This window comes from Uloborus diversus, chromosome 1 (assembly GCF_026930045.1).
Source record: "Uloborus diversus isolate 005 chromosome 1, Udiv.v.3.1, whole genome shotgun sequence".
In the NCBI taxonomy this organism is placed as follows: Eukaryota; Metazoa; Arthropoda; class Arachnida; order Araneae; family Uloboridae; genus Uloborus; species Uloborus diversus.
This window is the reverse complement of record NC_072731.1, coordinates 120378310-120403721: the sequence shown is the minus strand read 5'-3', so window position 1 is coordinate 120403721 and position 25412 is coordinate 120378310. Positions and strand designations below refer to the sequence as shown.

The 25412-nt window shown below is 33.6% G+C and overlaps 1 protein-coding gene across 1 annotated transcript in view; it reads left to right on the top strand.

The window, feature by feature from the left end:
* LOC129231776 (ectopic P granules protein 5 homolog) overlaps nucleotides 1-25412 on the top strand; it is a 97160-nt gene that overhangs the window by 25795 nt on the left and 45953 nt on the right. The window contains exons 8-12 of the mRNA XM_054866144.1: nucleotides 7866-7989; nucleotides 10861-10984; nucleotides 11069-11240; nucleotides 18091-18181; nucleotides 23145-23219. Coding sequence (XP_054722119.1) covers nucleotides 7866-7989; nucleotides 10861-10984; nucleotides 11069-11240; nucleotides 18091-18181; nucleotides 23145-23219 — 586 coding nt within the window. The remainder of the gene's footprint in view (nucleotides 1-7865; nucleotides 7990-10860; nucleotides 10985-11068; nucleotides 11241-18090; nucleotides 18182-23144; nucleotides 23220-25412) is intronic.

Genomic DNA, 25412 nt, shown 5'->3' with positions numbered 1-25412 from the left:
ATTTTAATAAGTAATTAAATATATGTATATATATATATATTTTTTTTTTTTAACATGAAAGAATACTCTACAAACATGTGAAAGGCTGCTGCAACGGAATTCTCTTTCTCGTTTAATCTGATTAATAATAATACTCAAGATGTAACATAAAGGATCAAGATGTAACGCAAGGATTCAGACAAAAAATTGGTATGGAAGTAAAACTAAACTGTTCTAAACGCGAATGAAAGAATAGTGAGGCGCAATTTGAATATGGCAAGAGAATAGGCGGTTTGTATTTTTTGGCGTAATGAAGTAAAAACAAATAACTCCTTCACTCTAGCATATTATTACGGTAGCGACAGGTCAGTCATTTAGGGGATCAGGCGGAATGGCCCTCGACTTCGAAATTTTTTTTTATATACAAGTGGGAGTGGTTTTTATAGCAATCCTATGAAATTTGCATTGGTTATACATACGCCCGTTATCCTCCCTCTCCCCTTTCACTGGAAAAATTCGAAATCACGGGCCAGGGTGGAAATAAAGTTGAAAAGTATCTTAATGAAATTTAATTTTCTCATAGATTTATCAACACATCTAAGAACTGTAAAAAAAAAACTACGTATTCAGTGAGATATACGTTGGTTAAAGTAAGATCAAAACTGCCGTGGGAACTCCCATAACATATGAGTAAAATTCTGAAATTACGTCGAAATGTTCACCGTCAAATCTTTTGAAATCAATGAAACCCGTAACTGCTAAAACAGGTGTCTTTCACTCAGATTTTTGAAAAACGACTCTACGCTATGACAAATATTTTCAATTCTCAACATTCATGAAATTTATATATTCGATAGAACATCAAGGGACAATTTCAGAACAGCTATTTTATTGAAGGTTTTCAAGAGGATACTTTCATGCATGCGAAGTAGCGCTTGTCAGCTAATCACATTTTCCAATTTTAAATAAAAAAGAAAAAATTTCATAATGTAGGGTGAAATAACTGATATGAATGAGATTATTCAGATCAATTTTGACCTAGACTTATTTTTAAAATGAGTTTCAAAAAGTAATAGTTCCAGCTCAATATAGCTTGGTAATTCAGAAAGAAAAGAATATTGATATTAATAATATACTACATTTTTGTATGAATCCTCGCATTACTTCTTGAGACATAGCAGTCACATAAAACGATAAAAATTATTCTGTGATCCATCCTTTTGGGATGACTGAAGCAAAAAATAAATGAGCAACTCGCCCTTTAAGATATACCTGTAGACCAAATTTTGTCTTAACCCTTGTACAGTAGACCCTCGTTTTACGCGGGGGTTATGTTCCACGGAAATGCTGCGTAAATCGAAAACGCGTAAATTGAGACCTAATAGTGTCAAAATAGGAATTAGGTTCCGTAGATTAAAAAAAATACTTCATTCTAGTGATGACTAATTGTATAATAAGTTTAATGTGTACTTATATCAATTTTTATGCACAATATGCATAAAGAAAACAAACTAATTTCGTGTTCTGTTTATGAAGAAGAGCTGACTATGATAGTTTTTTGGTAGTCATTATTAATTTTTCCTCCAATTCTTTGCTTAGCATTAACGCATCCATGATCACTTGCGTCATTTCCATGATAGAATCTTCTTTCACTAACAAATCAGAAAGATCATTCCTATTGTCTACGGATGGTTCGAAAATTTTCAATGTGAGCGTTTTTGGTTGTGTGTCACCGGAGTCGGTATCCGCGTTGGTTTTGACCTCCTTTGTCACTCCTAAAAGCTCTTCTTCCAGTGAGTTCTGAACTGTGTGAGTTTAATCACTAAACTTCTGATGGAAAAAACTCTGGAACCAATCGCATAAAATGCCTCCAAGGACCCAAGTTCGATTATTAGCACGCCAAAATGCAGTTAGTTACGTGTAATCTGCAATCTTTAGGAGCTTGGGTTTTGAAAGAGAGGAAAATGTTACCTGTTTGCATTGCCGCATCTGCGTAAAACCGAAACTCATCTGCGTAAATAAAATAAAGGTGTCAAATCTTCAACCGCGTATAATCGAAACCGCGAAAAATAAGCCCGCTGAAAACGAGGGTCTACTGTATTACTTTTTGAGATATATCAATCACAGATAATAAAAAAGAAAGGAAAAAACATTCGATTGCTCCACCCTCTGGTGTTATTGAGCCCAAAATCTGTCCCTCTGCTGCTTCCTAACATTTTATTTGATTCCATTCATCATTTTTTGAGCAATGACAGTCACGCATACCGATGAAAACGTTCAGTTACTCCACTATCTTGAACGAATTGACGCAATAAACCACGGAGCCCTAAATAATATATGGGTACTTGCGGGTATCGCTCGAATTCTTACTACAGGTTTTGACGTAGAATGTCCCCAAAAAATCGGTCACATACAAACGCACACTATTCTTGAAGAAAAGTTTAAAATAATTTAGCGAACGTCAGAACTGAACGCCGTCAGAACGTTTTACAGTTGGTAGATAGCGAGTCACAAGAAATAAGATAACGTAACACTTGTATTCTATTTGTTTGCTGAAAAACAGCCGAGAGTTGCGAATCAAAACGGAATAATCTTTTTAGAATTTATCATGAAATTCAGTTAGTCCAGTCCCATTTTTAACGGAGACATTCATTAACCCGTTCGCACCCAGCGTCACGCGGACGCTACGCAACGATTCCTCTCCTATCAGCCCAGCGTCACTTATCCGCTTCGCGCTCTGATCGACGCTGTAGTCCCAGCGTCACGTATATGCTTTCTCGAAATGGAACGATTGAATTGAATATTTTAATGATACTAGATGGCGCTAAATGGCTATAACTTTGATCATATTCGAGTCACATGGTATTTGACCTTCATGTACACGCTTTAGTTTCATATTTGGGCCTCTCAATGGGATAGATTTTTTTTTATGTAAGCAACAGTGAATTACTGCTCTGCGCATACGATTTATGAGGTCTCAATTGCTCTTGTTTATATCTTTGCTTCTCTTTTTTTTTACGAGTAATTGAAAGAGATATACATCTAGCTGAATAAATTATGGGGGAGGGAAGGAAGGTTAAAATATTTTTGCGTGTGTGTTCCAGACTTTTGGGATTCCCCGTTTAATGAGAGTACAGGAATGATTTCAAGAGGCCTGAAGTTTATGATTATTTTTGAATCCTTTCTGATATTGTTCTTCTGTATTTATTCTTTTTCATTTGGGGATGGAAAACTGCAATAAAAATGATTAGCGAAGTGAGTGAAAGGGAATGTTTTCGAGTGAATTATGAAGCAGTTTTGAGACTTGTCGCGTGGGAAATATAACTAGTTTAAATTCGTTGACCTAAGTTTTTTTAATCAAAATTACATAAGGAACATATTTTTTTGCTACATTTCTTTTTCTTTGATTCCACACTCACGATGTCAAACTCTAACTTTGTTTTTGTGCACATATCATTTAATTTTGTGCACATGGTTAAAGTTTTAGTATTCTACTTATTTCTTTCCTTCTAATAATGTAATAGTTTTTATATTAATAATTAGTAATCAGTAATACATTGTTTAAACAAAATTAAAATTTCAAGCCATTATTTTGAGATGCTGATTTTATATGAATATTTTTGTTCCGTTAGGCTTAACTGCTGTAAATGCTCGGGCCGATGGCGGCGTTCCATTTCAGAGCGTTCGGTCCCGTAGCTGCGCTTCGTTTTCCGAGCGCTGGTCCTCAAGGGGTTAAAGGCAGTAACCATTTATTCTGCAAATTTGGTGTTAAACATCATTTTTGTACATTTAAATTTTTCTTACCAACTGAATAAACGAATTTTGGATCTACAACATTTTGGACAGGCGACATTTTGGCCCAACGACATTTTGGACAGGTGACGTTTTAGCCCGGCGACATTTTGGACCGGCGACATTTTGGATCGGCAATATTTTGGCCCGGCGACATTTTGGACCGGCGACATTTTGGGTCGGCGACATTTTGGACCGACGACATTTTGGACCGACGACATTTTGGACCGGCGACATTTTGGACCGGCGACATTTTGGACCGGCGACATTTTGGCCCGGCGACATTTTGGACTGGCGACATTTCGGCCCGGCGACATTTTGGCCCGGCGACATTTTGGACAGGCGACATTTTGGACCGGCGACATTTTGGCCCGGCGACATTTTGGAACGGCGACATTTTGGCCGTGACATTTTGTCCCGCGACATTTCGGTGGCGACATTTTGACCCCAAACCCATCTAGCACAGTTTTTGAAAATTTAGTTTGGTTCATTGATCAAGAAAAAAAAATTAGATGAAAAAAACTGCATTCTTACCAAATGTATGTTTTTTCTCTATGAAAATAATTTGTTTTTTTCTTTACTAAACATAGATGACAGTTGGAAACCTTAGATGCAATATTGGTTATGCTTTTATGGTAGTTTTATAGTATATTTTATTGTAATCTTTAAATGCATAAAGCCCAGGAAATCAAATTTGATATTTTGTATTACTTTCAAAAAATGAACATTTTCAAACTCTTTAAGCTTAAAATGGATTTAAAGTAATAGAAAACTTGTATTTTCTGCAAAACAAACTTAATTTTTTTTATTTCAGAACAACAAAAAAACACCCTTCTACTTTTTTCTACATAGCAAGAGAGTGATTTAAATATGCTACAAAAAAAGTTTGACTCTGATTGTAGTAGGTACTCGGGACAGTGGCGCCGACTCCATGGGGCTTGAGGGGGCCCGAGCCCCCTCAAAAATATTTTTGAGGGGGCAGAGCCCCCCCCCCCCCCCAATAAATCAAGAAAATTATAAGTTACATTATGCTTTCTAAACTCATAAATTTATCTTTTATTTTCCTTGTTTGAAGATAGTTTACCTTGTAAAATATATTCAGTAATGAGTTAAAACAAATAATTATTACGGTTGTGTAAGCAGGTTAACTGAAAATGAGTGGTGCGGATGATGATAGTGTTACAGTGCTGCGAGTACTGTAAAAATTTGTCCCAGTGCGCGAACTTACAGGTCAAGTCTGTTGCCGGTGGGCAGCGCTGCGGCGCACTCACCTAAGTGTTGCTGATCTGGAAAAATATGAGAGTTTGATTTGTATATAAAATGGGAGGCGTGATAGTTTTGAATACTTTTGGGAATCGTGTTTAAAAGAAAACCTTCACAAAATGATGATTTTTCCCTTCCTCGGAATCGACGTGTACCAAAGAAGTATGAAAACAATGAAGGCAGCTTACCGCACACTTTCAAAATCCCAAATGAAAATATTTGACTCGCGCTACTTATGCGAAATAGCTATAACACGATTTTTTCTCCAGTATTCAGACCTAACGCGAATTCCTCACCGCAACACGAAAATTCTCGGAAGTGAATCGTGGTGTGTTCGTATCAGCTTTGTTATTGGCTACTAAAAAAAAATTTTTCATGAATGGATCTTTATCCTTTTAGCATCGCTGAGAGTAGAAGTTCCCTTTTCATTTTAAATGCGAAAGTTAATGAAATATAATGACACCTAAGAGCGCTGTTTCATCTAAAGTTTGTGAAGATAAAAAGAGAAAGTTTCATGACAATTAAAGAAAAGCTAGAGCTTCTTGAAAAGCTGATGGTCAACTAAAAAATGCGTTGAAGGTAGCACGAGAATTAGGTATGAGTGATTCTTCCGTACATACAATTACAAGTCAAGAAAAGGAAATCCGTAAAAATTCACCGACTAGTGTCTTGCAAAAATTTATTAAAATGGAAACTGCTCATGTATTGTGTACGAATATCATTAATTGATCGACTGTACAGTACAACTAAAGATGCATTTGCTTTTCTTACTATATACTGTGTCTACTGTATACCGGTTTATTTTTTCTTTCTTTCCCATTAATCATTGATTTTGTACATAGTAGCAGTATTTTATGTTGAATAAAACATTTTTTTTAAATACAAGTAAACATTCAGTTCTTTATGTAAGAGACAGTAATGTACAGTTAGTTAAGAGATGGTTTTTAACAGTTTGAGGGGGTGTTTACAAGTGTCTAAAGTAATTGGGTACGTTTATAAAAAAATTTACACATACCCTTTTCCACAACGCGAAAATTCGACCTACGCGAGAGGTCTTGGAATGCATCCCTCGCGTAAGACGGGAGTTGACTGTACTACAAGGCAATATACATTGAGGTTTGTAAAATGGTGCAATTTTGCATTATTGGGCGATTTACATCAACTGGACGCACACAGGTCATTGCAGTTGAGCAAGAGTGCTTGCTTTTATTAAACATAGGTGAAAGAGAAGAGAACATTTTGAAAAATCAACTGAGTTTTTCAAAAATGACCTAGACATTGAGAGACTGCGTTTACACTTGAATATGTTAGCCGATATCACTAATGTAAAAACAACTGGTCTTAAAACGCATGCGTAAATTAAATTTCCTTTTTACAAAAATACTGTGTGTGTTTGTATTTATTTCTTCCGTTTTTCGAAACCAAAAAATATGTGTCGGGCTTGTCGAGTTTTCGAGGTTCTAATGTTGATTATATGATTTTAAAAAAACTTTAAAACTCACTATTTTTCATCTCAAATTTAGAAAATTTCCTGCGGCATGCCCCCTTTCCCCCGATATTTTTTAAGTCGGCGTCTCTGGCAGTGCCCTTCAATGCAAGTCAAGCGCCTTACCTTTTCCATGCCTAGCTACGGCACTGCATAACTCCCCATAAAATAGAACAAAAAAATGTCTCTTACTAAGACAAGTGACATGATCTAGTTGAACCAGAAAAATTTGTATACCAATTTTTGGATTGTTTTACTTTGAAAACGCCATGCCACATACTGTTTGTTTTTAAATTATACACACCAGAAAATATGTAAATTGGCATTTTCAAGGCACAACAATCGACCTTTATTTGGGGGGGGGGGAACCTCCATGGGATTACATAACCCCCTAAACCCCCGGTGATGACTGGGCCAGCCCCCCCAATGATTTTTGCAAGTCGGCGCCCCTGACTCGGGAGATATGACGTATTTAATCTCCCAATTGAAAAAGCATAAAAACTGACTTTAGATAAAGAGTGGCAACACTCAACTATTCACAGAATACTTTCTGTCATTCACACTGAAAGATAAAAGTATTAGCATGAAATTGATACCAAATTCAGCTTAATTGGTTGAAAAATAAAGGAATTAGAGAGATTTTCTAATAAAATTTAGAAAAAAATTATTTTCTAAAAACAATGACTCCAAAAACTGATCAAAAATCGAATTTTTGAAAAAATTCTCCAAACCGTAATTTTCATTCAAAAAATCTAAAAATATTAATTTGGGCTTTTCTCACAGATATCTATTTGTAAAAAAATAACGAACAAAATCGGAGACATGACGGCACATAGCATTAGGCGATTTGACGTGAAATGACCCAATTGTAATTCAAAACAAAAGTTGTAGTATTAAAAATCTTAACATCATCATTATGAATCGACATTGGCTAATTATCTTTTGCCAATTAATCAGTAATTGGTTTTGCGTAATGATGATAAATAAAATCTCATCATCCAATTTGCTTGTTGGTGCATTCCTAGTAACACTAGTACTATTGGTTCTTCATTTTCCCCAATCATACTGTTTGTATATTTTGTTATCATTAGCAAACAATTGTCATTGTAAAGATCAGAACTCACTTTTTCATTGGTCATCGTAGTTTTTATTTATTTTTTATTTATTTATTTATTTATTTATTTTTGTAAAGCTTTACTAGCTATCCTTCAAAGAGATTTTTATATATTATTCATTTTTTTTTTAGTTTATTCCTAGTTTGCATGTGTTTTTTTCTTTCTATAGTAATTTTGTCTCACTTTTTTTACATTTATTAAAATTCTAATATTATTTATCCTTTGTTTAGATTATTTAGAGCTTTTAAGGTATGGATTGATGATGAAGCCTTGCATTCTTCAACACTTTGTTTCTCGGCATTACAGCCTGTCTATTATTCAGAAAGGTTGAGACTGATTCTCGAAAATGATCAGGTAATTTTTTGAAAATGTTGCAGAGTTAACAAAAATTAAAGAAAAAAAAGTTTATACTGAAAATTGTTTTTAATGGAGAGAGAGAGAGAATTTTTAGTTAGGACCCTTTGAGGCAGCTAAATGCCCTTTTTCAGTGTTCAAGAAATAAAAAATGGGTCTACACGAAGAAATAATTGCTGTTATTTAGACATTTAAAAAAATATATATATATATTTGTTTGAAAGTACATACAACACAAAAGAAGTTTTTGTTAAATTTGAGTTAAATGCAGAGCCAAAGCTGATGACAAATATTTATTTAAAATTCAAAACAAATGTCACATTTTCAATGCAACATTTAATTTTTTTAAAAAACTTTAATAAACATCAATCTGTTGTTTCATCATATGAGTTTTAACGTTTGAGACTTAAACATTTTGCTACTTTTTACCTCTGTTTTGAACTTTGTAAGATTAGCAGCAGAACTGTCATGTGACAGATAAGCATGTTAACTTTTATCGTAAATGTTTCAGGCTTTAAGCTAAGTTCAAAAAATCTTTAGCGTAATAATTAAAATTCGGGGAAACGTTTTAGCAAAATACTGAAATGTTGCGCATTAACTTATCTTCCTAAATGCCTCAGAGTGCTTCATCTCCAGTTGAAAATGAAATTCAAATTTCATCAATGACTTTTTTAAACTTACAACTACAGCAGTTTAAAAAAAATTGAACGTTAAATAAAAAATCTTGGATTATGCTTAACATTAAGAAAACACATGCTAGGTTTTTAGAACGTTGCAATTCCCTCCTCCTAAAAATGCAGTTTTTTTTTGAGGGGGGGGACATAATGTTGGATAAGACAAACTATTGGTGAACTAAATAGTAATTTAAACATCTTAGCTAAGATTTAAAAACCATTAAGTTGCTTACTTTCTCTCTTGAATCTTACATTGTTTCTTTTTTTAAATGAATTTATTTGCTTGAGTAAAAAAGCGAAAATGCTTTGCTTTATTTTCGCAGTAGAAATAGTGTTTATATCAGAATATCAATTATTTTACTTTAAAAACCTGCTTAATGAACTAATCTTATTTTTTCAATTTCTGCTTAAAATATTTCATGTACTTGCATGTAGACATTTGTATTTGTGGCATTTTGGTATGAACGTTTTCCTTAAATGAGAAGTACAGTATAACCTCGATTTAACAATTGTTAAGGGACTGGAAAAAGTTTCGTTAAATCAAGGATTTCATTAAATCAAGGATATTGTTAAATCGAGGAGCATAGACACTTAATACAGTCAAATCGGAACCAGTGTACTGTATCATTAGCTTGAGAAAATTGTTTAATCGAAATTATACTGTATGTATATGTTTTTTATAGTTAAGTTCTTTGTTTTTAGTTTAAAACTTCAAGTTTACTGTAAAAAACTAGAGTAGATAGTGGATGAAGTGAAAAAATAATATTTTGTATCAAGTTTTTTTTTTTTCGAGGTAGAAAAATCCAGATAGCCAAGTTCTAAGGTGAACCAAAATAAACTTCAAAGTTTAAAGAAACATTTGATTTGACGTTGATGAAACACATCAAATTTAACCAATATATCATGTGGCCACAGTTTTACATAACACAACAAAACTAAGTTAGAAATTACCTTTTCTTAGTTTTGAAAAATCAAAGCACAGAGAGATATGTGGGTCATTCAATAACTAAAGAGACAAATTGGAGTGGGGAAAAGACTGCTGGTGGTACAAGAATGATACATTTGGGATCTTAAGTTGGCATCACTAGGATGAATTCTAATCAGCTAATTGATCAACATTTTTCTGTTTATAACCTCAAAATTAAGTTAAACAAAGTCGAGTCTCCCTGAAAAGTAGTCTACATTGGTTGAACAACGTTGGGGTTTGTTCTATTCAATGTTCTTTTTTGTTCTGATATTTGGCTAAAGTAATAAGTATTAATCGTTTTCTTGGTCTTATCGATATGTGTTTTCTATTTTGTAGTACTCTAAGCCGAAACAAACCTAAATTATTTCAATTTTTGTTCCGGTACATCACTTTAAGTTCTTAAAGACATAGGGCCACATAACCTCAAAAATGACAAAACTATTCGATTTTTTTATTGTTTATTTTAAAACTTCAGATTGTTTCAAACTTTATGAAGAGAGTTTCAACGCTCTAGTTTAATTAATTAAAAAGTTATTGGCCTTAGGTCACTCACACTAGGTGCGCTTTTTCTCGATTTCGAATGGGGTGGGGTATCTTGTCTTTAAAATTAAATTGTTTACCTTGAATTTTCAAAAAATGCCCAAGTGGATATTTTTCTAAAACAATTTCAACTTTGAAGTGGAAGAAAAGTTTGAAATGAAGCAGCTGCAATAAGGGCTATCTTATATTGTTCAGCATTACTAACTGCATTCCTCTCCATTGTATCTGTATAAATATTATTGAGAAAACTTTATACAGCGGAGCCCACCTGCTAAATTAAGGCAGGAGCCGCCACTGAGCTCTATCAAAAAGTTTTGAAATTTGGAATAAAACTGAAATTATTTTAAGAATGCTCGCACAATAATAGTTCATACAGCAAATAATAGCAATACAAATGTAAATTGAAATCTAAAACTAAATTGATGAAGTTAGTCTCATCAGCAACAGTGAAACTCCATCATATAGTCATCTCTCCAACCATAGGATGCAGTTCAATTTACATTTTTATTGCTGTTATTAATTTGCTATTTGCACTATTGTTGTTCCTGTATTACACTAGTTACTTGGCTTATTAGTTTAGCTGCTAAGTGCTAAATCTATAGGCTTTTGGTTTGCTCTTGTTGTAAGTTTTAATATGTTAATATGTTTAGTATTTTATATATATATATATATGCTTTTTTCATTGAACAGAGAACTTGGTTTGAACTTGTATCTATTGATTCAATAAAAGATGAATTGAATTCAAAATTGCATACATGGCAAAGTAAACCTATGAACTTGGAGGATAATAACAACAGCTCAAACACGGAATCGTGTGAGTTACTTTACTTATGATTTAAATTTATCTAGTTCTGCTTTCATGAGTTAAAACTCCAGTGTTTTTTTTTTTTTTTATCAGTTATTGACTGTATTTCACGACATTTGAAAGAATATGACCATGTGAAACTATTGGAGTCTGATTCATCATTTGATGTGCCTTCGCAAGAAATTACTGAAACGTTTTTGACATCATGGAAAGTTTTAGTTCAGTTGATTGAGAATGATCAACTTATAATCTTTGACAAAGCAAAGTTCGTATTCACCTGTTATTTTAATCTTTATAAAATAATTAAAATATAATGATTTCTTTTTATTTCAATCCACCCAGAATTGATGTGGTTAAACCTCCTTTAATTGCCATTTTATCAAAAAAAAAAAAAAAATTAAATAACAAAATACAGACGGTTAAAGTGAAAAAATAAGTATGCAGTCTATTTTATTGATCTGAGTACACAAATAATTCAGTTTACTTTTATGTTTGCTAATAACATATAGTACAAGAGGGTTGAACTTGCAGTGCAAAAAAGACTTGATATCTTTTTTGCCTGACAAAGATATCACATATGATTACTCGTTGATTCTACTTCAAAATGGTTAAAGAGAATCAACTTCAAATTCTACTTGATACCATTTTTCCATATGATGCTTATCATTTAAATATTTTTAAATATGAAAAAGAGAAGATGGGTCAAACCTCCCCCATTTTCCCTACTTGTAGCATTTTTTTTTTTTTACTCTCTCGTGAAACTCTTTGTACTTAGTATTTCTAAAAGAATTACCTGTTTGAAAATTTGTTTATTATGAAAACTATTGAATGTTATATGTGTATGATTAATTTTTTTATTGCATGGCTAATTATAAAATTTCTTTACATAGAAAATTAAAGGCACTCAATATGATCGATTTTTAATTCACAGTAATTCATCCCAAACTTTTGCAAGCATATCTATGTCCACTAGTCCGATGATTGTTGTTGTGTATACATACAGCTCAGTGAATGTAGCTGGAAAAGAATGTACATAATCAGTCTTTTATAAACCCCCTACTAAATAAATTGCAATCTGAAAGGTCTGATAAACCTGGGGGTCATTGATACACTCAGGAACATTGAAAATAGCACCCCAAGAGGGAAACATTGGATTGAAATAAAATTTAATATACAGAATAATATAGGTGAGAGGTACACTTGATCCCAAAATCTAGACAATTAAACAAATACAGGCAAGAAATGAGATAAATACAGTGCTAGTTCAACAGCGCGTTGGACCCCCTTTTGCTGCAATACAAGCTGCAACACGGTCCGGCATTGAACTAATTAAAGGTCTGATGTTGTCCTGATGCAGATGGATCCACAAATTTTGAACAGCCACTTCTAAATCTTGCACAGAGTAGCACAGTGGCATCTGCCATTTCAGCTGATCCCATACATGCTCTCTAGGGGACAAATCGGGTAGTCTCAATAGGGCCTAAGAAGTCTTGAGCAACTGTAGCTATATGCGGCCAAGCATTATCTTGCTGAAGAATTGCCCCTAGGGGACCATTTAGAAACGATCCTACATGTGGTTGCAGAATTTCATTAACATAATGCAGACCCATTAACCCGTTCGCACCCAGCGTCATGCGGACGCTATGCAACCATTCCTCTCCTATCAGCCCAGCGTCACTTCTTCGCTACGCGCTCTGATCGACGCTGACGTCCCAGCGTCACGTATATGCTTTCTCGAAATGGAACGATTGAATTGAATATTCAAACGATAATAGATGGTGCTAAATGGCTATAACTTTGATCATATTCGAGTCACATGGTATTTGACCTTCATGTACACGCATTAGTTTCTTATTTGGGCCTCTCAATGGGATAGATTTTTTTTTATGTAAAGAACAGTGAATCACTGCTCTGCGCATATGATTTATGAGGTCTCAATTGCTCTTGTTTATAGCGTTGCTACTCTTTTTTTTACGAGTAATTGAAAGAGATATACATCTAGCTGAATAAATTATGGGGGAGGGAAGGAAGGTTAAAATATTTTTGTGTATGTGTTCCAGACTTTTGGGATTCCCCGTTCAATGAGAGCACAGGAATGATTTCAAGAGACACTGAAGTTTATGATTATTTTTTAATCCTTTCTTATATTGTTCTTCTTTATTTATTCTTTTTCATTTGGAGAATGGAAAAGTGCAATTAAAAATTGTTAGCAAAGTGAGTGAAAGGGAATGTTTTCGAGTGAATTATGAAGCAGTTTTGAGACTTGTCGCGTGGGAAATATAACTAGTTTAAATTCGTTGACCTAGGTTGTTTTAATCAAAATTACATAAGGAACATATTTTTTTGCTACATTTCTTTTTCTTTGATTCCACACTCACGATGTCAAACTCTAACTTTGTTTTTGTGCACATATCATTTAATTTTGTGCACATGGTTAAAGTTTTAGTATTCTACTTATTTCACTTCCTTCTAATAATGTAATAGTCTTTATATTAATAATTAGTGATCAGTAGTACATTGTTTAAGCAAAATTAAAATTTCAAGCCATTATTTTGAGATGCTGATTTTATATGAATATTTTTGTTCAGTTAGGCTTAACTGCTGTAAATGCTCGGGCCGATGGCGGCGTTCCATTTCAGAACGTTCGGTCCTGCTGCGCTTCGTTTTCCGAGCGCTGGTCCTCAAGGGGTTAAGGTTCCACGTACCAGAACTAGAGTGGACTGGCTATCATTGGTTATGGCCCCCCAGACCATTAAACCTGTGGTGTGAGCAGTATGTCGTGCAATAGAATGGGTGGAATGGTACCTTTCTGCAGGGTGCCTCCACACTCGTGCGCGGTTGCCATCTTACCCCAAAACAAACCAGGATTCATCACTGAGCACTACCTTTTGCCAGTCAATGACATCCTACATCCCACCATTGTAGATTGAGTTGCCTGTGTTTTGGTGTTAAATGGAGTACACGAAAAGGACACTTGGACTGCAGATTCACTTCCGCTAGACGTCTAGAAATGGTTCGAGAAACAACTGCTACCCCTAAGTCTGCTTGAATGGTGGACCAAGTCACTGTGAGAATTACGACCACTTGCCGGACGATCCTTCGATCCTCTCTCCTCGTCGTCTTCCTGGTCACTCCAGACCCGGTTTTTCGTGTACCATTTCGTGTCCACTGCCTCCAACAGTTTCTAACGGAACACTCCAAATGATCCACCTGGGTAGCAACATGGCTCGTCGACCAACCTGCAATTTTCATGCTGATGATCAAACCTCTCTCAAAATCGCTTAACTGTGAGAAACGTTTTCTAACTTGCTTACCTGGCATCTTTCACTCATTAAGGGTCGCCAACAATCGAGATATAATCGTAACATTTTTATATCTTAAATTATGCACTGGTTTATATAGCACCTTTTTCCCGATCGCACCGATACTGTGGGTAAACGGTCATGTGCATTGACACCAAACTTGAATCATTTGCATATTAGATATCACTCTTCTTATATGCAAAGTTTTGTGATTGTACTTTTCTTCTTAATAGGGCCGCTATTTTCAATGTTCCTGAATGTATTTAACTGGATTGCCAGTTCCGTTATGACCAATTCATTGTTGAAGAATTTGGTTCAAAAAAAATTACCTATACATATCCATGCTCCAGCCGTATAATTGTTTCCATGGAATTAGAATATTTAAAGCTGAGTAGTCATTTTTTTTTAATTTAATGATTCTTTTTGGACTATCTTGTGTTTTATATCATGTTCAGTGGCACACAGGGGTGCGCTACCCCCTCATTGCGGAGGCACCCCAAAAGCAAGATCCGCTTCCCCTCAAATGAAAAAAATACGTATACATTGTATATATATATATATATATATATATATATATATATATATATATATATATATATATATATATATATATATATATATATATATATATATATATATATATATATATATATATATGTTTATATATATATATATATATATATATATATATATATATATATATATAGCAGGGTTGTCCACTTGAGGGGGTCATGGCGCAGACTGCGCCATTGAAATTTTTAGGGGGAGGGGTGTTTTGAGGGGTACTCATTTGGAGGGGGACTCTTGCTTTGAGGGGTCTTTGCGATATTTAGGGGGTGCGCCCTGGCTTTTAGGGGGATACCCCTGTATATATATATATATATAGAGAGAGAGAGAGAGAAAAACTTCTAAAAGAATTCATGAATCGGTCGATCATTACTAGAGTATGAGCATAAGAAATAATCATGGTTCGGGGATGTCTCCAGAAAAATTTTGAGTGGTTTTAAAAACGAGTTTAAGATGACTTTTGGGGATGTTCTGGATTAAGGAAAGGCTCAGGCACCCTCCCTGGGAATGTCTCAAAACTGACGTCTTAAAGAGGCAATTTTAGACCATATGCTGGTGTTATGGTTACCTGTCGACGATCAATTTATCTCTTATCCCAATGTTTTGAAACTGAAGTTCTAAATGCAGTTGTAGACTCTTCAACAAACACTTTCCCCTTACAACAAAGTTACAGGTATCCCCAATGGAACAGAGGAAGAGGGGGGGAGCGTTTTTTTTTTAAATTGGAGTTTTAGAAATGAAATTTTTAGGCATTGTTCAATGATGGAAGAGGAAGAGGTTCGGAAGTTTTTCCGCTTGAAAATTTCAAAACTGTAGTTTTAAAAACACAATTTTTGTCATTCTTTAGTAATGTTACAAGGAGGAGATTTGGGTGCCCTTCCCAGAAATTTTTCAAACTTGAAGTCTTAAAAACAGAATTATGAACCATATTAGTTAATGCAGGGTGGCGACAGATCAGGGAACTTTATCACTCAGGGAAAAATCAGGGAATTTTGAAAAAATGACAAAAATTCAGGGAAAATCGATTAAATGAAGAAAAAATTTCTTTTTCTTTGCAAAATGATTTACTTTAATTCCCTACGAATTTTCGGCCAATTATTTGGTTAAAAAAAGTAAAATTAATGAAGTGCGATCATACAATGCCGCATATTTGTGCATTTTTTTCTTTAATGTCAAAGTATTCAATCTTAGGGTGAGCTTCCTAAGATTGCTTCTGTGTCTGTAAAGTTGTTTATCTTAGCAAGCTTAAATTTTCCTTCCACACATTCCATGCTATGTAAAATAAACAACCCTACTGGTAAAGAGGAAGCCATCATTGATGCCTTTGCTCCCTCTCCATTGCTCATTGTCTTGAAGTAATTAGCATACTGTTGTAACGATTTCAAGAAAAAAATCTTTGTTTTTTAAATTAATGCTGATAAAATCTTGAAAGTTATCATTTGGCTTTTTAATTTTATTGCTAAAATTGAATGTTGACTGAAAATCAAATTTGTTTTTTGCCATGCTATTATTTGCTGTCACTTCAGATCAGAGGTGGTGATTAGAACTAAAAAGTGGAAGGGGGGAGCAAAAAAAAAAAAAACGACAACTAAAAGCCATAGGGCTACTTTTAGCGGCAGTAAAAAATGAAAAAAAAAGAGGGGGAAGGGAGTGCAAAATCTTGCTAGGGCTGGTTTTGAGAGCAGATGAGTGGTAATTGATGTAAATCTATCTTAACTTATGTTTTTATTAAGATTTTGATGAATTTTGTACACAATAACTTTCCCCGAAGAAACACTTAGACATGAATTAGACTTGCATTTTTTACTCAAGTATTTTGAGATGTCAAACACTTAATGCTTTCATTGAACAAGTATGGCTTGTTTAAGTTAGTCAATTGATTTACTAATATCTAGACAATGAATACATAAACTGAAACTTACTGCTTGAGTTAAATAATGTTTAATAAACAGATATACAAAGTAAAACAAATAATTATTTTCTGAAAATTTTGACGTTTCTGCTTTTTTTAAAAATAATTTCTGGTTTTGGATACTAAATTGGAAAAAAAAAAGACCCATTCAAGGGGGAGGGGTCGGTTGCCTTGCCCCCCCCCCCCTCCCCTTCCGAATCCCTGCCACTGCTGCAGATTATATGAAGGGTTTTTCTTTTCAGACTTTAAAACTCTTACTTTAAAACCATATACATAAAAAAATTGAAATTAATAATTGTTTTTGCATTTCAATGTTGTTTGTTACTAAAGTAATCTAAGATTTTTTTTCGACAACTAATGAAATAATTTGAAATTGAGTTGTGTACATAAGTAAATATTTTTATTATTTTTAATAGTTAAAATGCTGTATTCATTTATTTAAACCTAAGTTCTGGATTAGAAAATAGTTCAAACTTGTTGTTGAAAGATTTAAATTTGTTTTACATAAATATGTCTATTCTGCTGTGTGCAGGTAAAGAGCAGTAACTGCAAATTTTTCATTTTTCTGCATTTTTGTCATTTATTGTGCATTATCTTTATTGTGCATGCTCGCTTATTTGGTTTCCGCTGAAAAAAAGGCGCGAAAAAACGTCTAATCCCAACATTTTCCTGTTGTTAGTACTGAATCTACCACAAATTTCTTCAAATATCTTAAAAACTAATTTCTGTAGATACTGCTGTTTACCTTCACACGGAAATATTATTTACATAAGTAAAACTACATTGTTTCTACACTTTAACTATCACTTGTTACTCTTGCAGTAAGAATTTTACTGCTTGAAAATTCATTTCAAGATTATTTCCATTTAAATTTTTTAGTTTTATCGTGATTAGATATGTCTTTAAGGGTGGTTTTAATAATTTCTTAGAATTCTTATGTTAACTGGTTCCTGGAAGTAAAGTATTTGTTTTGGATGTCCTATAATATTTCTCTGTCGATAATTTAATATACTATTTTTACCAAAAAAAGGAGCATCTTTTCAAAATATAGTTTTAATTAACAGCCTAAAACCATTTTAAACACTGCATTTTATTAATATGCAATGCTTTTCAGGTAGGGCAAAGAAAGGAAACCATTATCATTGTTAACGTAAATCAGGGAAATTTGGTGAACTTAATCAGGGGAAAGTCAGGGAACTTTTTTTTCCAGTTCCTTTCGCCACCCTGTAACATCTCTACATTCTGGGATACCCTCTGGTTGGGCCTCTGAACATGTTAATTGAAAATGTTTTGTTTTGTAATTCCTTGGTAATTCAGAGCTTTTATTCCAACAGGCATTTCATCAACTTAGTTGGAAGATTGAAGCAGTTGAACTTTAATTACAAGAATTGGGTTCCTCAGAAATATAAAAATGAAGATTGTGAGGTATGTGATTGTAATTATAATTGTTCTTTTCTTGTTTTTGATGTTATAGTAGTTTTGTTTTTAAAATACCATAAATGATCTTTATAACCAATGCGTTAGTTAGGAATCCTGTTCTAAATATTTCATTTTTTACTGGAATAATACTCATGATATTTGATTAATTCAGGGATGTGCCAGCTGCGCCAAACTGTGCCAATCGCCAATCCTGCAATAAACTGCTCCAAAAGACTGCCAAATGGACTTTTCTGCGCCAAAATCGGACAAACTTGCGCCAAAACTGCAATTTTGCATTTAATGTTCCTTTAGTATATTTAGCAATTTTGGCAGAATATCATCAAGTTCATGCATTTGGAGCTTGTTTTTACGATTTTTTGGCTTAGTCTTGATTTTTGGCGCATTTCAGAATCCGATTGCATCCTCTTTTCAAAACTCGATAGTTTTAAGGTTCTGTTTCTTTGACTAGAAAAATTTTGCACTGATCATTATTTTCGGACTTTGTTATCTTTTGTTTTCAGTATATGAGGACTTGTGAATTCGTCTTCTTGTCACGCCCACTTGAAAATGTCAATCCAGTTGCATCCAAATTGATTTAAGGTGGTATTCTAGTCTAGAAATTCAAAAAAAATGAATTTTTTTTTTACTTCATATTCTCAGAGTTTAGACCTTTAAGAATAAGTTTCTAAGAGGATTTATGGAAATTCAAATTATTTCTGGAGTTACAGTTAATTTTGTTGAAATAAACTCTTTTGCTGAAATGAGACTGCAAACTTTAAAAGTGTTTTTCTTGAAACTAGTTTTTTGGATACGGTTGACAAGATATCTCAAGTTCTGATTCACCAATTTACTTGAAATTTGGTAGACTTTCTTAGTACTATCAAAATTGTCTCCGTGTAGGGGTTTTGATTTTTATTATTTTAAAAAAATACCAAAGTTCAAAAAAGGAGCCAAAAAATGAACTTTTTTTTTCCAAATAGACGCCATTTTGAGGAAAACAAAATATTTTCAAATCGGCTACTAAGCTCACCAGTTATGGGACCCAGAATCGAACATCTGAGTTCTTGTTGGGGTGGACCAACAATAAAAGATTAAAGAAAAATAGCCCTTTAAGCTTGGCTGACTCAGACAACTTGATCCCAAAAAATGTAATTCAGCATAGTTTGAAACAGAGCATTAATCCTTCAATTGGTTTAAACAGAGTCTACTTCCACACAGATCTTCCTTCCCAGGTGAAGAAGAAATCAGATGTACCGGCTTATTTGAAACAATTGGCTTTGGAAGTGATAAACAATATCCCTGAGGACTCTATTATAATGTATACGGATGGTAGTAAGGATGAACGTAACTGTTCTGGTAGTGGTGTTTATATTTTATTCCAAGGGTGTGCAACAAAATTAAACAGAAGAAATCCAGACTGTTGCTCAGTTTTTAGAAGCAAGCTTATTGCTATCGATGAGGGGCTCGGTTCAATTTTGTCATCTCCTGGCTCTTCAGCCGTTTGGATTCTGTCAGATAGCCGAAGTTCCATCCAGTACCTCTCTAATTGGCATAAAGTGGGTGATGGTACTGGTGTTTCTATTATTAACAAACTGGAGCATATTTCTTCTTTTCGAGAGGTGCATTTTCAGTGGATTCAATCTCACGTTGATGTACTCGGTAACGAGATGGCCAATATCTTGGCTAAAATAGGGACTGGTGAGCCATTATATACACCTGATTCCTTGACTTACCTGGAGCTATTTTCTAAGGCTAAAAGAATGCAAAGTCCTCCTGGACTGTCCCTCCTACCCATAATTGGTACCAGGCGAAGTGCCCGGGAGGTGCATTATCTCTCAAGGCGAGATCAGACGACCATCACTAGGCTCATTAGTGGACACCTAAAATCATTGACTTATTGCAGTGGAAAAAAGACTTTTCCGACCTGTGTGAAGTATGCCGACCATCAGGCCACCCCCGAACATATACTGAATTGTCTGAAACTTTCAAGATTGGATCTTTTGGCAGATCCAATGTTGGTGTTGGATTTTTTGAGAGTGACGAATTTCATAGACCTGGTTTAGCGCTGCTAAACACCGGAGATTTGCAACAACAACAAAGATTTGCAACAACATCGGCTGCTTCCAGACAATTCTTACATCCTAGTTTAATGAGGATTAACCTTGGCTTTGTTTCAGATCACCTGGAGGATTGGAATCACGTCAACCAGGAGACCCCCTTTTTTTAGAATCCCCACTTTGCCAGCCTCCTCCAACTACAATTTTGAATTTTTTTCAACTGTTATTCATTTTTGTACTTTTAAAATATTAATAAAAAAATCTGATAAAAATGGATGATAAAATTAGCTGCTGTTTTTTTTTCTATTACGTCTGTAAATTCACCGTAAAGTTAAGCCTCTAGACTAGAGTACTCCCTTAAGCAAATGCCATCTGTAAAAAATAATATTGTTCACCAGTTTTTAATCTTGGGTTTCTTAAGATTTAAGGACAGAAAATTGATCTCTAGTTTTGTGTGGTTGGAGACACTTAAGATAGCAAAAATCTGGGAATTCAAATGCTCTACTAATGAATCTGCAGACATTTCAAGTTTCTCAGATTCAGGTATTTTTTTCCATATTCATAGTCTGTCTTAGATTTTTTATTTATTTATTTTTTCTTTTTTCAAATTTTCATATTTTTTTCACATGTATTTAAAAATTCCTTTTCTGTGACATCATTTCTCAAAATCATATTTTTTTCATTGTAATTTTGTTATTAATTTTGTGATTAAATATCAAACAGTTAAAAAATAAAAGATTTTAATGTTGCCTTTGCTTGATCTTCAGATTTGTTCATAAAGTAGTTCAGCATAAAAACATATATGCCAAAGAAATAAATAATAATAAGGTCAAATATAAGTGAATAACTTAAACATACAAAAAAAAATGTAATAGTTCTTTAAAACTCACTTGTAACTTGTTGAGGTAAAGTTTTTAAATTCAAATATTCTTTTGTGCTTTTTTTAAAAGCCTTTGTGAATATGTTACATTAAAACAAACAAATTTTAAAGCACTCTAACTTAAATGTGCACTAAAACAGTGATGTATTAAGCAAAGTAAATTTGTGAACTAAATTTAAATCAAAAGAAGTGTAAGAAAAAAGAGAGCAGGACAGGACTTGTCTTTTGTGAAAAGTATCAGACAGAAATAAAAAAGTAATTAAGAGAACTTAAATTTGTAGTTGTAGTTATGGTGTTTTTGCATCCTTAATCTCTTTTTTTATTATTTTATCATGTCACACATGTTTCTGTGTATGAAATATAAATAGTTGCTCTGAATTGATGCAAAATTTAAATTTTTGCTGCTGCAAGCTGCTCCAAATTTGCATTTTTACTGCTCCAGGGTGCTCCAAATTTGCAATTTTACTGCTCCAAATTCACCATTTTACTGCTCCAAGCTCACCATTTTCCTGCTGGCTCCCAAGATTGCTCCAAAAGCGAGTTTCGGTCGACACATCCCTGACATGTATAATGTGTGTGTGTAGTAGTTCCTTAGTTCAAAACATACTTTTTGCCTCTCCAATTACACTATTTTCGTGCTCCAAGTTTCTGCAAAACAAACTTTCTGGTGAGCCAAACTGCTCCTAGTCCACTATTTTCTTGAGCCAAGCTGCTCCAAAGTCACTATTTTCCTGCCCCTGAGATTGCTCCAAAAGTGGGTTTCAGCTGGCACGTCCCTGTTAATTTATTTGTTAGGATATAAGCACTGAATCTGGAGTGCCTCTTGTTTTTGTCTTCTACAATTTACATGATTAAGAAACAAGAAGAATAAAATTAAAAATTCTAGGATTAAGATCATAACACTTTAAAAGTGTAAAACAAAAATTTTTGCTATAAATTTAGTATTGAAAAAATAAAGAAAATGTTTATTTACCTGGTATACCTCCAGGGTGGACGAGACACCTTGTCAACCTAGTTTAAAACTAGAGGCTCGGCTGAGAACCAGAATAGCATAAATTTGGCAAGTTTTAGAGGTGAAGAGGCCCTGACGACCAAACTAACAAGCAGATCACCTTGGGCCCTCGGCGGCCCTAGATATCTCCTATTATGGAGAACCACAAAAGTAACATTTGAAAACAAGTGTTTGTATTTCATAAATTAGCTAGACTTACTTCATTTTTTTTTTTTTTATTTCTGGCGAGTTTATATGAGCCTGTTTGAGCCTTTTTTAATGCCAAACCAACTGTTAACCCCCCTGATCATTTGAAAATGAACTGGCTCAATGAAGGCGCACAGCATCATTTTCTTCTTTACTTTCACTTCTCCACTCTTTTTCTAAAAAAGAATAAATTTGCTTCGCCCCATATTGTACGTTTTGCTCAATATTGTGCTCTTCCCCATATTGTGTGCACCTCTCCAATTTAATTTTCATTCTTTAGCCCATGTGTTATTTCTACTTGAAACCAATATGTATTAAAAATACACATACTTAACTTCAATACAGAAGAAAGTGTAACCTATAAAAGTGTAATTTTTGATGTATAAGAGCAATGCCATCTGATTACTATTGCGCTGTAAAACAATTTCAGAACTGTGAAACAAGAAAACACCTATGACATTCACAACTGTTTTTGGTCACAACAATAAAGCACCAACTCTTACACAACTAGTTCAGACATTCTACATATATGTCAAATGCATGTATAAAACAAATATATAGTTAACCTATATTAGGAAGTACCGTCATGTTGCATGACTTAACCCTATTATTGCAATCATGCCATATGATAATGAATTTTAAACATGGTTCTGAGAAAAATATTCTTCACTGACTGTAATTTGAACCAGAAACAAATATTGATGTTTCACCAATTAATTTATTTTTCCCAGCAACTAACTCAATTCGCACTCCAGTGCAAACTTTTCCATCTATATATATGCCAGATTTTGAAACGCAAATAAAGCTTAGTGATTTTTTTTTTTTCTGAATTAGATAACAGTCAGGAAAGTGTGCCATAAAGGAGAAAAATCTAATGGTTGTGCTGGAGCTGCAACATTTAAACTACAGGTAAGAAGAACTTTTCTGGATATAAATTCTTAGTTTTGTGCAAATTCTTCTTTCTCCAAGACACTCCATTGCTCTCATGATTTTTTTGTTGAATACATAAATTAATTTAAATGGAAGAAAAAAAGACATTTCTTGTATTCTTCAGAGAAGAAAAAAATAGCTGATCACTCAATGGCTGTAAACTTTTCTTCGTGAAAGATGGTGCCGTAGATTTCCCAATACTCAGTAAAAAGGTTCAGCATTTGAAAAATGCTTCATCAGTGTAGATAAAAATCCATGTATGTAATTTGCAAACCCATTTGCAGCTGTGTTTTTTTTTGGGGGGGGGGGGGGGTTACTATGACCATTGTGTCTTAGCATTTTGTCTTTAATTGAAAATTGAATAGATATACCAAAAATTTAGCAGGAGTTAAAGTTTTCTCATAGCTTTTTGGAGAATAATGCTTTTGTATTATAATTATACTTGTGAATATTCTATTTTTTTAAAATATCATAAATTTTAGGCAAACTGAAAGTTTTGGCAGAAATTATCATTGTTTTAAAATATTTAAATCACCAAACCCTGCTCTGCATTTCATGATTATATGAATGTTATTAAGCGGCTGGACTGTATCAGGGTTCCCTCGGGCCCTTATAAGTCCCTCTAAATGCCATATTTTGTAGTCTAAATCCATAAAAATTAATCAAAGGCCTTTTTTTTACTGACAATATTTTTTTTTAGTTGAAATGAAACAGATAGTTTTGGTAAAATAATTTTTTTCAAAAATTTCATAAAAGGATCATGTATCCCCACTAGGGTGGACCGAAAAAAGGATATTTTTGAGGAGTAACTTCTAATAGCAAAAAAGTTGTGTATTGTCAACCTATTTATACTAAACATGACTTATAAACTAAACATGGGAAAAATAATTATAAAAATTAATGTTTATGTCTTCAGATCGCTCATTGGCGGCAAAATTTGTAAAAGAGGTAAAAATGGTCAATTTTTAAATATTTTTATAAAAATCCAAATGTTCAAAATTTTTGTTCTGATACCGTTTAAATACTTCCTTTTAATAATTTCTTGGTATATCTTTGAAAATATTTGCATTTCTTTGCAGTTTTTGGTTCACGCAATATGCCGCAAAATTAAGTGAAATCACCAAAAAATCGACGTTTTTAGCTTATTTTGTATGCTGCAGTATTTCTTCTTTTTGATCCCAGTTGTATATTTTTACAGTAAATTTTCACTATGCAGCTCTATGCTGGAACTGCAATTATATTATGTTGCATTAACAACCCGGAACCCACCCCAAGTAGGTAGTTGCACTTTGTGTTCCACCCTGCAATTCCAAAGAAGTCTGGACTTATTGACGAGACATGCATTTGTCAAGTAACTTTCATAATAACTATATGGTTTTAAACGTTTTTACATTTTGAGCAAGGTTTGAAGTTGGACGTGACTCAATTTTGCATTGAGGACCGTGAGCATAAAGGTTTTCACATTAATCCATATCTTGTCTCATCCCAAAGCACCCTACTTACCGACTCACTAACCAGTTTAATAACCCATTCCACAGCAATAGCGTAAAAGAGCAACATTTACTGATTTATAGGTAAAGTATCAACTGTTTTTGTAAAATTAAGTATTATTAACTTAGAAAGAATTCAAAGTTTTGGAAACTGACTTAAAAAGCGAACAAAATTATGATGGATATTGTTAATGTAATACAGAAAGGAAAATGTGACATTGATCTCACTCCCGCAAAACTAAGACGTTTTAGTCATTAGCTTTCGTTAACGTGAGCCAACAGAGTGCTTTTGCTCTATAATATTTAATCTAAACTACTAGTGGAATGAAGGCACTTGTAAATTATATCTTTAAAAATTATGCTTCTATGTTTTGATATAATTAAAATCTTTAAAAAAAAGAACAAACTCCATGAAACATGAACCTGTACCCTTATTTAAAGTTACAAAATCTACAAGTCGTGTGATAATCTTCCAAACATTGTGGATCCAGTGATTCAATAAAATGCTTACTTTGTTATTTTTGAGAAATTGTTAATAATCGTGGCAATGCACTAAAGGCAAAATTAAAGGAGCTGGATTACAGTAGGGTATCTATACAACACAAAAGAATACCGATCAAGAAGTACTTCTGTAGCTATAAGATAATTTCATCCATCAATATTAAGATTTGAAGTTTCGAAC